Below are 17,337 nucleotides of genomic sequence, written 5' to 3' on the forward strand. Positions count from 1 at the left end.
ATAAAATTTTATCTAAAATCTGATTCCACGTTTTTTATATTAACTTCCAACCTTTTCATGAATTTTTGTGACTTTGAATACTGAAATTCTGGTAAGTGATTATTTTGTACTAAAATAGAGGAATAAAATTATGAGGTTTTAAATAAAAAAATATATAGATCATTTAAAATTGATTTATTGTCTAATACATGTATATAGTACATTAAAAGTTTTATTGGAAGTACTTTAAAATAGTAATCAAAATACAATAAGTAAAATTGATTCTATCTATAGATAGGACTGGCTTACTTTTTCAACAAATCATGTTAATCAAATATTTTATTCATATCATAAAAACTTTGTTTTGAAATAAACTTTATTTGATGTAATTCATAAAACATTGTTATTATTGGCCAATGTATTGCTTTCATCCCATACTGAAAATGTAATTATCATATCTAGTATCGGAACTTAATTGAGATTGTTAGTATTTATACAAGTGACATGTACAAGTTGGGATGAAATAGACAGATAATACATAAAACTTATGTAACAAAATTATATTGTATAAAAATCTAAATTGAAATACATTTAAAAAATTGTGATCTATGTATATGATATTAAAACATAAAATTACAAAAAAAACAATCATTTTATATATATATATTATATATTTACAACATAATTAAAAACAAGTTTATATTCGTCTCAAATTCATGTAACAATTTTTACATAATCGTTCAAATATAAAACTTCGTGTAAGCCAGTCATTGTCACAGTATCACGAATGATAATATATTAATATATCAACAACATTCTTAAACATATACTACAAATTAAGGGACGATCAGTTCGTCAGTATGTATATCCAACTCGTTGATCTGAAATAATAAAAAACCTTATTATCGAAAGATATAGTCAAGGAAACTAATAATGACTTTATTTTTTTTTTTAGTTTTTATCACAATGGCAATGATTGATAATGAATAATTAATATTTCTGACAATTCTAATGACTGAGTGGAGTTGAAGTCGAATCTTTATGGTCACTATTCCAGAAAGATTGGCTACATGATAAAAAAACCTACAATTAAACGGGGGGGCAATTCTACTAACACATTCTAACGATTATGATACGATTCTCGATTACAAAAATAAAACCCAACTTTATATTCATAGTGTTTATGTAACGATTATATTCGATTCGATTGTGATAAAATGTCAATTTCTTACTAGAATTGACGCCCAGATCATTTTGACAAACCATGTAATTTATTCGTATTCTTTTAATGTTATTACATCGTTACGACCGTATATGCATTTGAAGTGACCTTCAAATTATCAATTTACTTTTTAAAAATACTAATAAGAAATTCGATTTTTCGTTCTTTTTTTGTTTTTGCTCAAATGTTAATCTTGTGTATTGCTGATTTTAATAAAGGAAAACTATGACTTACATACATTTTAATTGATTCATTATGTCACTTTGATTGAGTTGGTATAAAATTACAGGTACAATAGGAAATTCAGTTTAACGAGTCTATATTTTTATATATAAAACTTAAATACTTTTTTGCGTCATTTGTGAAGTGTAAAAAAGTCAGTAAGTAATTATAAGTCAATAAATAAACAGCTATTTAAATCCCAATAAAATGTTATGTTTCTATTTTATCAACGCCTGCTGAACTGACCTCCTGCGGCAGATCTTTATTAAGGTGCATTCCCTCCGAGTCGATGTCTACGTTCTCTTGCACCATACAGTCTTCTTCTTTAAGTATCGTCTGTGAAATTTTAAATACGATTAATGCTTTAAACGTGTCAATTTACTCTCGAAAATTAGTTTTATAATCACATGAATTGGCATTTGATTTGGGTGGGGAATACATCAAATTTACATGCCCTACGGACTAACGGATTGGTAAATAACTATGTTATGCCATATTGAAAAGATATATTTTAGATCTGACCTAAAATAATTTCTGCTATACTAATGTTGCAGTAGTTGATGAATTGTTGTAAAAAAGGACTATTAAACATACACCAACAATATATAGACAATTATTTAACCTACCATGGAATAATTAAGAAACTTATTATATCTGTAAAATGTTATGGAACGTAATTCCCAATTGCTCCAGAAAACCATTTAACAGTTCTTGATCCGATTCAAGATTCAATTCAGCGACCATGTGCGACTAGATCACCGATGTAATAACATAATAAAGGACTGTAGAACTACACTGGTCTTTAGTATACCTTGTGTGTGTATATGTACGTGCACGAGCGTTCGTACGCATGCGTGTCCGTGCGAGTACACGTGTGTATGTTGGTAGTTACAGTTTAACTCACGAGGTGTTCGGGCGAGTCGACCTCCTGCTTGTGCACCTGCTTGATGTGGTCCTTGAGGGCGAAGGCGCGCGCGTAGCTCGCCCCGCACATGGAGCACGAGAACTTCAGGCTGTTCTGTCGCGAGTGGATCTCCATGTGCACGCGCACCGCGTACAGCGACGCGAACGGCCTGACGGACGAACAGTCTCTTTTATCTTACAATCACTTTTACTAAATCGTTTGAATAATATCAATAATGTCCAGTCTTAGATACCAGATATACTTGGCGATAGGAATATGTGCCAGTCCGCCTGGATAGGTATAAGCACTCATCAGATATTTTACCGCCAAACAGCAATACAGTATTATTGTATTCCTGTTTGAAAGATTAGTGTAATTACAGGCGCAAGGGATATTATATTTTAGCTCCTTTAGAAAGGAATGGTTAATATTTCTCACAGAGTCAACGTCTATGGACGGTAGTGACCACGTATCTCTGTCATAAAAATAATACATATAAACAAGTTTATGAACGCGTATTTATCACATTAACGTTCAATAATCCATGACTGGAAGGATTCAGTACGCAAAGAAACACCTAAAATGTGGTAGAGGATAGTCTATTGGAGTTTTTTATTGAACTGGTACGAATAAAAAAAAACAATAAATCTTATTTTACAATCTTAATTTTTTATGCATTTCGTTATAATTATTGATGTTTGCAAATTATGATTTTGACTTAAGAATTAATTATACAACTCGCTATGTGGTACAAGAAAATCACAATTTAAAAATAAAATGGAATCTCAATGGAATTCAAATACCTGTTACATTGCTGGCAAGAAAAGGGTTTAGTGTGTGAGTTCTTGTGGCCGGCGAGTTGAACCGACGTCTTGAACGCTTTGGGGCAGTACGGACACTTGTACGCGCGCACTTCTGAATGTGTTAACAAGTGATGATTGTACACACTGTGCGCTTTAAACCTGTAGGAACATATTATCTTTATAACTACTATTAATACGAAGACATTGAAATAAAAGGATTTGAAGATTTTTTTTTCAATTTTATAATATGTGTATGGTGTTGGCAAAACATAAAAAAAAATAGTCAAATGATAATTATTCAGTTCAATCGATAATATGACCAGAAATAGGGCAACACAAAAGGTAAGTAAAACGACATAATAAACTTATGTCTTAAACTTACGTCATACCTTTTATAAGCAAAACTATTAGTGTTTTCAAAATTTTTCTAATATTGTTAATTTTTGCTGCATAAATTATGTATTGTTTTATATTGTTCTTCTTAGTAAATAAAAATATTAAAAATCCCTGTATTTAAGCGGCTAAGTGTTAAATAAATACTTTACATATTAAAACTTCAATATGAGCAATCCCAAATAATCAAAAAAAATCTCACGCTATATAGAAATACTATGCATGTTTTGGAATTTGTATATTTATCGAAATTTATAAAAAAAAAGCAAAGTTTTAGCATTCATTAAAGAAATAGTTTCAACTATTTACTTTGTGTCTTATTTAGTATGTATATATTGTACTTTGTATGGTAATTTATATGGATATAAAAGTATATATTGTAATGAAATAGCACTGTACTATTAATCTACTTACATTTAAACTATATTTTTCGAAACTGGATATTATGCATAAATAAATAATGAAAAAGATTAACTATTAATAAGTAAATTAAAGTGTTATTGATAAATTCTAAAAATATTAATTGCAGAGTAGTTTTGGTTTCTCGTAATTTAAAGTATACACTTTATTGTTTTTTTTTTCTGTGCGATGATATAAATGCAGGTTGATGTATTTTCAGAATAAATACATTTATAAAAAGTTATAAATAAAATTTAGATTATGACACTGCTTGTTAATAAAAATGTGATTACACATAAAAAAACTACATACAGCAAAACAGAAACGATAGTCTGTACTGTCAAGATTTAATAAGTTAAAAAGGAAAACTTTTAGATATGTTTACGCTAAATTATAAGAATTAGAATTAAGTCATTCGGTTTAATTTATTCATAACTCATATAGAATAAATAATATTTAAATAAAATATATTAGTAAAGCGGAAAAAAAATATGCATATTGTAGGTGTAATGTCATATATTATTCTATGATTCTGTTTTTGAAAAGTTTTATATTGTCTAATCGAAAGCGTAGCTAAAACATTTTGTCAGAAACTACTACACAAGTTTGTTAGTTGTAAAGGCTAGGATATTATTTTCTTAAGCATGTAAATAAAATAAATTAGTTAAAATTCCAGTCACTAATTGAAATTTGCAAATTATAAATATTGTTATGGAGTTGTTGTTTTTAAATCCACAATAAAGCATAAAGTATGAATAAAGAGTAAATAAACGTATGCAGCGTTCGCCTGACCTCTTGTTGCAGTGCGGACACGCGTAGGGCCGCGCGCCCGTGTGCGTGCGCATGTGCAGCGTGAGGCAGTACGACACGCGGAACGACTTGCCGCAGATCTCGCACGAGTGAGGCTTCTCGCCTGAGGACGAGTCTCCCTTGTACACACTTTCGTGACATACCTCGTACATACATTATTCATGTGTGCGTGTGTAGAGAACGCAATGAAAAATCGCACAGGATTCTCGGCATATCAATGAAAACTATTTAATGCAGACTAAGAAATTCGAATAATCTATTTTCGTAGCTGGATATCACTGCGGAGAAAACGGCTAACTATAACAAATCAATTTTATAATGCAGTACTTATGCATCATATAAAAATAGTTTGAAGCCCCGTTAAAGTTAACTATATTATATTATATTGTATACCCAAACAGACGCGCACGCACACAAACACGAGCGTGCGCGTATACCGCAGCCACACACAGTAAGCTATTTCGACAGGGCTAGAAATACTGCTCTTTTAAACTCTAAAAATAATAAAGATAGCAAGATATAAAAAAAGTATTTGATAGTCCTATTAAATTAAACTAAATAAATAATTTTAAGAGTCATTGTTCCCGATATATGGGAAGCAAAATCGGCGCATGTACCTACGCGAACATCGAATCACATTTTTTTAAACAGAGGCTACTAAGGCGGAGAGTGAGAAATATGCATCCTTAGACGAAGAGTTCATTAAAAATCCAGAAAAAAACATTGAAATCCAAAATAAACATCCTTGTGTATGGACAAATTATATTTAACACACAATCATAATTCGGTAATAGAATTGTCCCTGCACTATAAACACTAACCAGTATATTTATCTTATAAAACAATACAAATACACTTAAAAGATATTACCCAAATACAACAAATATTTACCTGTGTGTATCCTTTCATGTTTCACCTTTTCGTGGGGTCTTGCAAACTTCCTATTGCAATATAGACACGTGTACGGAAGCGATTTGTCCTGTTTGCCGACTATTACCTGAAATTAAAACACTTTGACAAGTTCAACAAACAATGGTATTTACACAATTTAATTATGTTGATTTCGTCCTGAACAATTTTGATCACGACGACCAATGTCCACTACGCAAGACGTATTATGGTGCACTAGTGTTTCTGTAAACACGGGTGCACTCTCATAGTCCAATCGGACGGCAATTCCTAGACCGGATACACTTTTGAGCGAGTTTTCTTGGATTGGGGTACTCGGGGCTCTTAATGAGACTTTTTCGACAGAAAAGCCCACAACTTTTTATAACCCAGAATCTCGGGATTGCTAATTAATGCATAAACTGTACTTACAATTATTTAAGTAGATATTGGTAGATTGTAGCAAATTTTAGGAACATGTAAATTGAAGGTTGTTTTTTTTATGGTAGATGTTGGCGGATGAGCATATGGGCCAACTGATGGTATGTGGTTACCAACGCCCATAGACAATGGCGCTGTAAGAAATATTAAATATTCCGTATATCACAAATGCGCCACCAACCTTGGGAACCAAGATGTTATGTCCCTGGTATTATATTGATGAGTGGATGGTACCTACACCGACGGTTTATCTTTAATCTTGCCATTCGAATATAAATTAGATAGCGCCAACGTGCGAGCGAGAGGCTAATAGAGGCGAGGGATTTTCAATGGCGTTCTTTATGTGCACGGTTAATATATAATTTGATCACCTTATCTATACTATGTACACTCATATGCATATCCAAATATTCCTGAGAATGGAACTTCTTGTTGCATATGTCGCAGTTCATCTTATTGCTACCCTTGTGCGAGTTCTGGTGTATGGTCCGGTAGTCGATCGGTATCAGCTTGTCACATATCGAACAGAGGAACTTGTTGTTACTCGCAATGTTACCGTCAGAGGTATCCACTGGCGGTTCTATTGGACGAGATCTGAGGACAACATTTTGTTTAAGAATTTAATTATCCTTCATCATACATAAATTATATAAAGCTGAAGAGCTTGTTTAAATGCAACCATGTTAGGAATCGCTTCGAAAAATTTTGTTTGCGTTAGTCTTTTTACCAAAAAATTTTAGTGTTATTATGTCATATCTGTATATGATGACATAAAATAACGTGGAAATCGCGCTTGTCACTTTAACAGTCTGCATTTAAACCGGGTGTAACTGGGCAGCGCAGCTTTTTATATAATAATACTAGGAGTTACACGCGGACTTCGCTGGGCAAGTATAAATGGAATCTAAAATATTAATAGTCTATAACAGTCTACGGACGATTCCGTGTGGATTGGTCATAGCCTTATACCGATTCGTTCAGTAATTTTCACGTGATTGATACACAATTATAAAACAATGTTTCAAATGATCTATATCTTCTGGTTTAAGTGTATTATGTATATTGGTTTAAAAATTTTGCAATAAACATTACAAAAAATCTTCTCCTCATACATATACATTACAACCTGCCAACCAACGTTAGGTAAAATAATAAAACATCAGTGTAATGAACGAATAAAATACACCGCAAAATTTTCATTCAAGCTTTCGGTTACGGTTTCAAGTTCGATCCTTGCTGATGACAAATTTATAAACGATGCGTTTGTGATGATCTGGAATTCTGGATGTTTGTGTTTGTAGTGCTTGTTTTCGCTCACACAGACTACACACACACTTACCGAAGGTCAAACTTCCGAGTTTAAAGGGAACACAATTATCACATGTATATTTAAACGCCCGTCAAATTTAGGAAGTTAGAAACGTTAGGAACAAGAACGTAATTTAGTTACTAGTAACGCCTAGTACTTGAGCCAGTCGGCCTCGCTCTTCCATATAAAAAAAAATATGCATGTGCAATCGTTTCAAAATTTTTAAAACGGTACAAATAATTTAGATCATATATTAAGTAATTACACAGAATATTGTAGATCAGGTTCAGGTACTAAGGCTACTAATGCGTCGACGCACGTGACCGCCGTGCCTGGCGCTCGCATTCCAGCGGATAGCTGATACCTTCTCAACGAATGCACACAAATAGAACATTCCATACATCTTTAGCATCAGCTTAGAACAAGGAAACATTTAAGAAGATAATTATTTAACTAAGCTTTAAATATAATGAATCATTCAATAAAATTTGAGATCGATGACAAGATTCGGATTCCGCAATTCTCAGAGCACTATACTTATGCGAGTGCGAAAAACAGAAAATCGTGACTGCGTTTCTGCGGACCTTATCGTTTCCGTTGTCCAAATCGTCGGCGGCATTCGTTTGATATGATTTGTTCAGTCGGCCGCGTGCGGCGCACTTTTGTTGACTGCGCATGCGCCGACAGAAATTGCCGCCATTGCAATTTAGGATTTTTTTTGTTATTACTGTATTTATTATTGTTTTTCAATCAATGTTTTTATTTTTACTAAATTTTTTTCAGATGATTTACGGTAAAACGTAACGTGGCATTTTTTTGTTGTCACTGCAATAATTAACGTTTCGAATATAAATTAATTTCTCACTAACTTGATAGGGTCATGCATCCTCTTGTGTAATTTCAACGACTTGCTTGTAGGAAATATTGTTGTACAGATTTCACATTCGAACTTCACAGGGGCAACATAATTATATTCTGAAATGAAAAAACAACTTACATTCCGCAATTGATTATCTTTATTACGATCAAAATCTATCAACATACCTCCTTTCGATTTATGTACTTTCATATGTGCACATAATGATTTCGAGTTCTCATAAGCGACTGGACATTGTGGACAATGGTACTTCACTGTAACAAAGAGTCATATTATAATATGTAAGAGGTATATCAATTCATAAATAAATTATTACTACATAATAGTAGTATGTTACGCGAAAATATATCATAATTAATTATATAAAAAGTTATCTGAAAAATTTTAATTAATAAAATTAATATTTTAGTATAAATTTATATTGTTTCTATAAAATTAGTTCCATTTTTATAAATCATGTATTTAATGTATTTAATATGTAACTTTTTGATCAAAAGGGTATTCCACATTCCATATTGAGCTAGACACAAAATAATTTTATAATAGCCAAATGTTTCAAAATATTAGCCTATCTGATATCTGTAAAATATAAGAAAAGCTATGAAAAATTACTAGACCAAATTAAATGAAGCTTTTATTATTTTTATGTTAATGATAATATGAAATATGTTCTTTATTTTTCTACTGAAAAAAAAGTTTTTCATACAATTGTTCGTGTTTCCAACAGAACATCAGTGCGGCTAATACGGTTAGAGCATAGCGACTGTTGCTATCAAAATAATCAAATCAAAAAAAATATAAATCAGTATTATGGACCTATGCATTAACATAATACTCCATAATACTGATTTATCGACTGCAACAATTATCAATCTGCAAAGAAAATATTTGATAGCAACAGTTGCTATGCTACAATCGTAATAGCCCCACTAACAAGAATCTTTAGAAAATAAATATATCGTAACAAAATGCGCGGTTTTTAACCACACAATACCATTATATTAATGATGTATAAGTATATCCAAACATTATTTAAAAAAAAAAAAAAACAAATATACATACAAATTTTACATGGATGCAGTTTGAATTCCGACAGCGAAGACACGTAAACATTGCACGACATACAATTGTACACCCGCATTTTGTTACCAGACGTTGTCTGCATTTCCTTTACAACCACATTGTGATATGGACCATTTTTTTCTAGAAAACATTTTTTTATTGAACACAACGTGATACATGAAAGTTGAAACATTATCTCTCTTAAAATGCAATTATTATCGTACCCAATTTCATTTTATACTGGTCTTAGGACCATATTATAATAAAATTATCCTCTTTGTTCAGAATAAAATAAAAGCTCATTTAAAAAAAGTTTTTTTAATAATATTATTTATTTTTAATGATAGGGATTTAAAAATAATAAATATCTCATTCTTTAGCCTATTTCAATCACAAGAGGAGAAAAGACGAACAAACAACTATGACATCGAATTGACATGATTAAATTCATCAAAATCTTGAATAATTTATGGTTTCGTTTTTAATGTCGCCGAAGTTGCTATCGGAAATTTAAAAGTTAAATTAAAGTATATATATTAAGGAAGTATTACTAGCAGTGCCCGCGACTTCGTGAACAATTAAATTTAATAAAAAAAGATATTGTTGTTGCCTAAGTTGCTCCTTATTACATCAGCTATCTGCAGTGAAAGATTCGGCTAAATCGCTCCAGCCGTTCCAGAGATTAGTCGAATCAAACAGACAGAGAGACAGACAATAATTGAAAAAATATATATTTTGGTATATGTACCGTGTATACAAACATATGCATTTAGTAAAAAGCGATAATTTTATATTACAATTACAAACAGAAACTCCAATTTTATTATATGTAAGTATAGATAATGTAGGATTACAAGCAAATAGCATGGAATATGTAAATCCAAGAATTGTTTATCTTTACTTTCTTCGATTAGAATAGACAATACCGTAAATAAAATCACATACCATCAGTTGGTTTGATGTCTTTTATGATGCTGTTGCAGAATTTGTCAATCTGGACATAACGCCGTGTACATGCACGTCCCTGTTTGTCTACTGCATCTGTCTTTATTGGTATGACAACCTTAACTGGTTTGTTTGGAACTGTAATGAAAAATATAATATGTATATAACATAAATATGTTGGTTTTCTATACATCAAGCAAGGATTTCTTACACTACAAAAGGCTATTAAAATAACTAAAATGTAAGTTTACAACAAATACTCAAATACTTCTTAACAAATAAATTCTTCCTATTTTGCTATGCTATCTACAGCATATATTTTGCCTCCCTTAGACTTAGTGTCACAAAATCATTGATAAGACCATACTATTAAATTACCTGTTTCTTGTTCTTCCGTTAAAGGTGTTTCAATAATATCTCCCGTCTCAGTTATCATCCTTCTCGACTGTTGCTTATCTTCCAAAACCTCTTCATTCGCAACTTCTTCATATTCTAATGGAATACTATTTACCTCAATCGGTTCCTTTGAATAAATTTATAAACTATTGTAATATCTTTTACTTTACTTTAAAGGACACTTTAAATAAATAATGTACATGACATTATTTTATTAATTGATAATATATTGGTAATTGATCATACACATAGAATAATTCAATCATAAATTTCTAATTTTATCAATTAAATACGAATAACTTAATTATTCATTGTTATCAAATTCATACCTCAACTACAACATCTTGATCATTATGATAGTTTTGTATGTGTTCCAAAACTGATGAGAATGATACTCCACATGCATTACAACTGTATATTTCATCCTGGTTTTTATTAGTATCTTCTTCCACAGGGTTTGTTTCTGGTTCCTCATCTATTTTTGAATAGATATTTAAATTATTGTATAAATACAATAATTGCATACTAAACTGATTTATATTACAGTTAACATTATAAGGGTTTGTTTTCAGTTTTTTATTATGTGATATATTGTGGTTTCAATAAAATTTATTGTTATTATTACCTTTTAGAGCCATTAAAGAAATAGTCCCATCAACATTCTGCTTAGTTACAATTGATACACCTTGATTTAAAACAGAATCCTCATCAGTAAGAATCACATAACGACTCTCTCCATCTTCCTTTACTAACTTTAGTTCTTGGGTCTGTAAATATGGCTTAAGCATTTGCTTGCCCAACAACTCAACATACATTTTACTTTCTTCTGAACCATTGCTTACTTTAACTGTTTGTGTGGATATTTGATTTTCTAAATCATTCTTTTGTAAATTGTTTTCTGTAATAAGAAAATTACTAAAAACATATCATTTGAAATTATATAATATATTTTGACTGACTCAGATATCATTGTGAATAATTGGGAATAATTGTCTATCAAGTTTATTAGTTATTAAATTTTCTTACCATTTTCATTAGATTCTAATTTAAGTTTAGTATTCTCCAAAGAATTCTCATTACTTTCAATCTGTGTATTTGTTTCAAATATAATGGTTTGAACTTGATTAACAAGTTCGCAATTATCGAGTTTTAAATGATCAGTAAAGTGATCTATTGAAGAAAACCTATTAGTACATAAGGGGCATACTAAATTTGATGAAATAATAGATATGTGTTCAATGAGTGACTGTTTCGAATCAAATGTAGCATTGCAACAAAGAGGGCAATATAATACTAAATCTCCCATTGTAAAAGTCATTTACTCTGGATCTCCGAGCTATAAAAATGCGTTGAGAATATTGATGTCAAAGGGTTTTGCATTATTTTGTAAACATTTAACTATCAACTCATCTCTCCAATTGACGTTTAGTTTGTATCTAAATTCTCAACACAAGTCCATTTTTGAAGAACTTCACACTTGTAAGCAGAAAGCAAGGCACATCACGTTACATACAGACAAAAATGATTTCTAACCATAGAGACTAGCTAGAGTAATATAAAAATTGTCTATGATGATTTGCCGAGAAGTGCAGATAATAAAGAGGTTTTCGATGTACTAGGAATTTAACAAAGATTATAGGGACCGTGAGTCTAGACATTAATTTTAGACTTATACGCTAACTAATGGCACACATTCTAAACAGTTGGGATCATTTATTTAACTTTAATAGTGGTAATTATTATAATTAATGTTAGCTTCCTAGTATCGAAAATCCTTTTCTTGTCTCGCAAAAAGTAACAGTTATTTTTGTTATAAAAAATTATAACAACAACATTTCGAAACATTGTGTAAAATTCCGATAATAATGGAGCGGAATTTTTTAGTGCCAAAGGGTGGCGCTAAGTTTGAAACCTATCTAGTTTTAGAAGTTTATGATCAACTACAACACGTCATTATAATATATTATGGTTTACCATAAGGCTACGGAAAGTAAGTTACTATAAATAATTATAAGTCAATCACAAAAATACAACTATAATAGATGGGATTACATATAGGTTAATTATACAGGGCCAGATTTAGGTACATACACGATATACTTACATATTAAATTGAACTCTCATAAAAAAATAAATATGATAATACTTATTACAGAAGTCTCAATATTTTTTTAGGTGTTTTGTAATTTTGTAGGGTTCTAAATGGTTTTTAAATTTATTTTTTGTTAACCAAATGATATAATTTTTAATTGTTTTTTTGTAGTTCTGCGTTAACTTTAAAAATGTCAAGTGGCAACCCTAATGTAATGTCAATTATTGAATTATACTGCGATGGTCTATGGACTATGGAGTATGATGACAATCAAATGGTTGTAAAATAGGTCGCCATCTTGTTGACTTCATTGTTATTTTACTTTATTGTTATTTGTAAATAATTCATTAATTTTAAAGGTAACTGTGTCAAGTAATTATATAACACTTATTTAAATATAAATTTGCAAATAGCGTGTGTAAGTTTTAGTGTGTAAATATATTAGTTTTGAAATTAAAAACTGACGCTAATTACATATAGTTATATATGTGTACAAAAGTTTTAACGCGGGTAAATTTGTTTTGAAGAAGATGATGGGGAAGAGAATGCACCATAACAATAAAAGAGGATTGGGGAGTAAAGGCCATGACAATGGCAAACCTTCAAGTCCTGGTGTTACACCTTATACTAAACCAGCAAAAATACCAGGTGTAATATCCGCAGGGAAAACAAAAACAGATATGTGTCCGATACCTTACATTAGACAGCAAGATAATGCTATAAGTTTACCGAGATTTACCGCTATATCTGCACGATCTGCCGATGAACCTATCGGTATGGATGAGCTTGATGCTTTACAATTGGAATTAGAATCGCTTCTTTGTAATACAGCCCTTCGCATAAGGTATTTTCAAGGAGAAATTGAAAGTATCGATACCAATGAATCTAAAAGGGAAAAGAAAGGTAAAGCAGCTGGTAAGCAACTTCAATATTCTATAAAACGAAAGTTTCCCGAAGACAAATTAGTGAAAACCAAAGATTATGCTAAATTATCGAACCAGCCAAAGGTACCAAAATTAAAAAACTTTAGTAATTCTTCCTCTGGTGCATCCCATAATTATTTAAATGACAATAATGTTAATTCTGACAATTCTGTTAAACTAGAACTATCTCAGTTAGCTTTGCCAAAGAATAATATTCCATACAAGTTCTGGAATTCAGTAGACCCATACTGTGCACCTGTCACACTTGATGATATTAAGTTTCTTGAATCCCTTATGGTACAAAGTAGCAATACAACACTTCCTCCTATCCCCCCACTGGGTAGACACTATTCTGAAGTGTGGGCAGATGAACATTTGACAGAAGACCAAAATGCTGCAAATCCAAATAAACAAAAATCAGGAATGTCACCAGATGCATCAAATTTAAGAAAAAAACTTGAAAAAACTTCTGATAATATGATTACTGGGCCTTTAACACAGAGACTTGTGTCAGCTTTAATGGAAGAAAATGTTATGCCTTATGAAGTCCCTGATATTAAAGTAAAACAAACAACGAATACTAAAAGTAGCTACAAAAACTCATTAACTTTAGAAAAATGCCTAAGAAAGGAATTAGTTGAACAAGGTATTTTGGATCCAGAAGACTTACCTCCACTTACAAATCCAGCAGATGATGAGATTTTAGCAGAAATTAAAAAGTGTCAAACAGAATTAACTGCTGTTAGGAAAGAAAATTGTCGGAATCTGAAAAATTTGATAGGCTTATGTAAGCAGGAGATGATAAGACTGAACTTGAAAAAACAACTGGATCAGGTGGACATGGAATGTATTGATACATATAAAAAGATGGTAGCTGCAAAACAAAAGAAGAGACCGATAACTAAAAAAGAGAAGGAAGATGCTTGGCGTGCCATAAATGAACAGATAAGACTTAACAAAGAAATCAGTGCATTGCCTTTAACAGGCCCCAACACAAGCTAAATAGTTCTTAAATTGTATTATTTGCAAAAATTGTTATTTTTGAGCTGGGTTATTAATAAAATAAGTATTCATTATCATATTTTTGATTTCCACAATGCCATTTTAAAAATAAATTTGTCATTTTTACCTAATTATTATTATCTTCAGAAATAATAGTTTTATTTTAGATATACAGCATTTAATTTTAAATTCTTTGCAAAATGGCTTTAGTTCTGCCAGCAGAGCACAGATTACGCATGGGATTTCTTTGTAACTATTACAAAATTATTTGTAAATTATGTCATTCAAATTATATATTTTTTTCTACACAAAACATTTTAGTTTTATTGAATAACTAGATAAAAACCTGGCTTTGCTCAGGTACAATAAAAAAAACTAATGAATATGGTTTGTCATTTACTAACGACCTGTCCCGGCTTTGAATGGGTGCAATGCTGATGCTAAATTTACTACAGAATATCTAAGAACGTTTACAGCTTTTCTGTCTTTAGACAATACAAACCACTAAGTCCCTGCATTTTAAATCTGTAACATCTTCAAAAATATTCATTTAAATTACATTTTTTTTTTGTTTTATGTTAGAGGTTGCAAACGAGCAGGAGGCTCACCTGATGGAAAGTGACTACCACCGCCCATGGACATCTGCAACACCGGGGGGCTTGCAGGTGCGTTGCCGGCCTTTCAGGAAAGAGTACGCTCTTTTCTTGAAGGTTCCCAAGTCGTATCGGTTCGGAAAAACCGCCGGCGAAAGCTGGTTCCACAGAGTGGTTGTGCGAGGCAGAAAATGTCTTAAAAATCGCGCTGTTGTGGATTTTCGGACATCTAGGTGGTGTGGGTGATATTTTAAATTTTGGCGAGATGTGCGAAGGTGAAATTCAGCAGCCGGGATTAATCCGAACAATTCATCGGAACATTCCCCGTGATAAATTCTGTAGAAGATGCAGAGCGATCCAACATCTCTACGCAAAGCCAAAGGATCAAGCAGATCGGAAAGGGCTTGATCGTCGATAAGTCGAACCGCTCTACGTTGGATACGGTCGAATGGAAGGAGCTGGTACTGGGGAACACCCGCCCAGAGGTGAGAGCAATACTCCATGTGTGGCCGAATTTGAGCCTTGTAGAGTCTTAGACGATGGGCCGACGTGAAATACTGTCTTGCCTTGCTGAGCACACCGAGCTTTTTTGATGCCAATTTGGCTTTGCCTTCCAATTGACCGCGGAACTGAACGAGGCTCGAAACATCGACGCCAAGTATTCCTATACTAGCTGTGGCGGGTAATGGAATGTTCTTAAATAGTGGAGATACGACAAATGGGGTTTTTTTAGCAGTTAACGCGCAAACTTGCGTCTTTTTGGGGTTGAAATGGACTAGGTTTAGCCGGCCCCAGTTCGAGACTTTGTTTAACGAAGACTCGATTTCGGACACAGGTTTGTTCCGGTTTTCTTCGAAATTTTCCCGAGAAATATGCTGTAAAGGGCCATATTCATCTATGTATATTAAATGCACAATGTATTTAAGGTACTTAATTAGATAAGGATTAATGCTTTATTAAAATCCCTTCGAAAATAAGCCATTATTTATTGTAAAAAGTAAAGGATAAAAAATGGTTATTGCGGGTTATCGCTGAGAGATAGGCATATACTATCACGGACTTTTTTGAGGACCTTTTTAAGGTGTAGAATACTGTAGTACATTATTATGATTTATGTCAAAAAAAATTGTTTATTTACGACATCACTTTAAAAACCACTAAAATAATCAATGTTTGTCTATTATATTTTGCATGTATTATACGTATAAACCTTCCTCTAGAATCAATCTATCTATTGAAAAAAACCGCATTAAAATCCGTTGTGTAACTTTAAAGATCAAAGCATACACAGGGACAGACAGTGGTAAGCGACTTTGTTTTATACTATGTAATGATAATGATGTTTAATAAGTGTGATCAAAATATAAATATTTTACATAAGATTTTAATTAATCTTAAAATATAACTTATGTAATGTTTTAAGTGGGCAACAGTAGTCTGAAGTTTATAAATAAAGTTGTAACCCTATGATAAAAAAAATTACGTATTATGTAGAAAATACAAAAACCAAACATGTATAGGATACCCAATATAGGGTTTTTGTTATACTTTCCATTTTTTTTTGTTTAATCTAAATCATAGTAGGATTTTTAATAATTTTATACATTACTGGGCTAATTTCGCTCAGGTAAATTAAAACAATATGTCCTCCCCCGGGACTCAAACTATCTCTATACCAAATTTCATCTAAATCGGTTCAGCAGTTAAAGCAAAGAGGTAGCAAACAAATACTACTGTAATTATTATTATAATAAGTATAGTCTGAATTGTAGAAAAAAAATTGACGTGTAATTTTATTGGAACTTTAGTAAAGTCGACAACGATATCACCCCTAGCTCATGGTTATTTTCAGTTTAAATAAAATTATGTATGTAAATAAAAAATAACAAACACCAATTAGTCAAAAAACAAAATAATAAGTATATGAAATCAAACATGTATGACTTTCTAGCTCAATGGCTTTAGGATATAATATACTCTATTCCAACTGTGGTTGTAATAGATAATAATTATATAATTATAAAAGGAGGAACCATTGGTATATAGGTTATTTTCATATCGGACGAAGAAGAGATTT

At 31.6% G+C, this 17,337-nt stretch overlaps 2 protein-coding genes across 3 annotated transcripts; one reads left to right on the top strand and one right to left on the bottom strand.

Annotated features, from left to right (window-relative positions):
* Positions 1 to 158: 158 nt before the first annotated feature.
* On the bottom strand, positions 159 to 12,183 carry LOC113400476 (zinc finger protein ZFP2-like). Of its 2 annotated transcripts, XM_026640047.2 has the most exons (15): positions 11,677 to 12,183; positions 11,276 to 11,548; positions 10,980 to 11,125; positions 10,633 to 10,777; positions 10,255 to 10,392; positions 9,310 to 9,450; positions 8,415 to 8,501; positions 8,240 to 8,345; positions 6,433 to 6,655; positions 5,624 to 5,729; positions 4,715 to 4,835; positions 3,131 to 3,289; positions 2,328 to 2,496; positions 1,670 to 1,759; positions 159 to 860 (listed from the first exon to the last, which is right to left on the bottom strand). In XM_026640047.2, exons 1-15 carry the CDS (start codon positions 11,966 to 11,968, stop codon positions 816 to 818), a joined length of 2,241 nt encoding a protein of 746 aa, XP_026495832.2. In that variant the 5' UTR covers positions 11,969 to 12,183; the 3' UTR covers positions 159 to 815. The 2 variants fall into 2 exon arrangements, with proteins under 2 accessions (XP_026495832.2, XP_026495833.2); XM_026640048.2 differs by lacking the exon at positions 9,310 to 9,450.
* An 811-nt stretch (positions 12,184 to 12,994) lies between these two features.
* Positions 12,995 to 14,741, top strand: LOC113400477 (transcriptional adapter 3). The gene has a single exon (XM_026640049.1). The coding sequence runs from the start codon at positions 13,273 to 13,275 to the stop codon at positions 14,665 to 14,667; it is 1,395 nt and encodes a 464-aa protein (XP_026495834.1). The 5' UTR covers positions 12,995 to 13,272; the 3' UTR covers positions 14,668 to 14,741.
* Positions 14,742 to 17,337: the final 2,596 nt, after the last annotated feature.

Source organism: Vanessa tameamea, chromosome 17, assembly GCF_037043105.1.
Source record: "Vanessa tameamea isolate UH-Manoa-2023 chromosome 17, ilVanTame1 primary haplotype, whole genome shotgun sequence".
NCBI lineage: Eukaryota > Metazoa > Arthropoda > Insecta > Lepidoptera > Nymphalidae > Vanessa > Vanessa tameamea.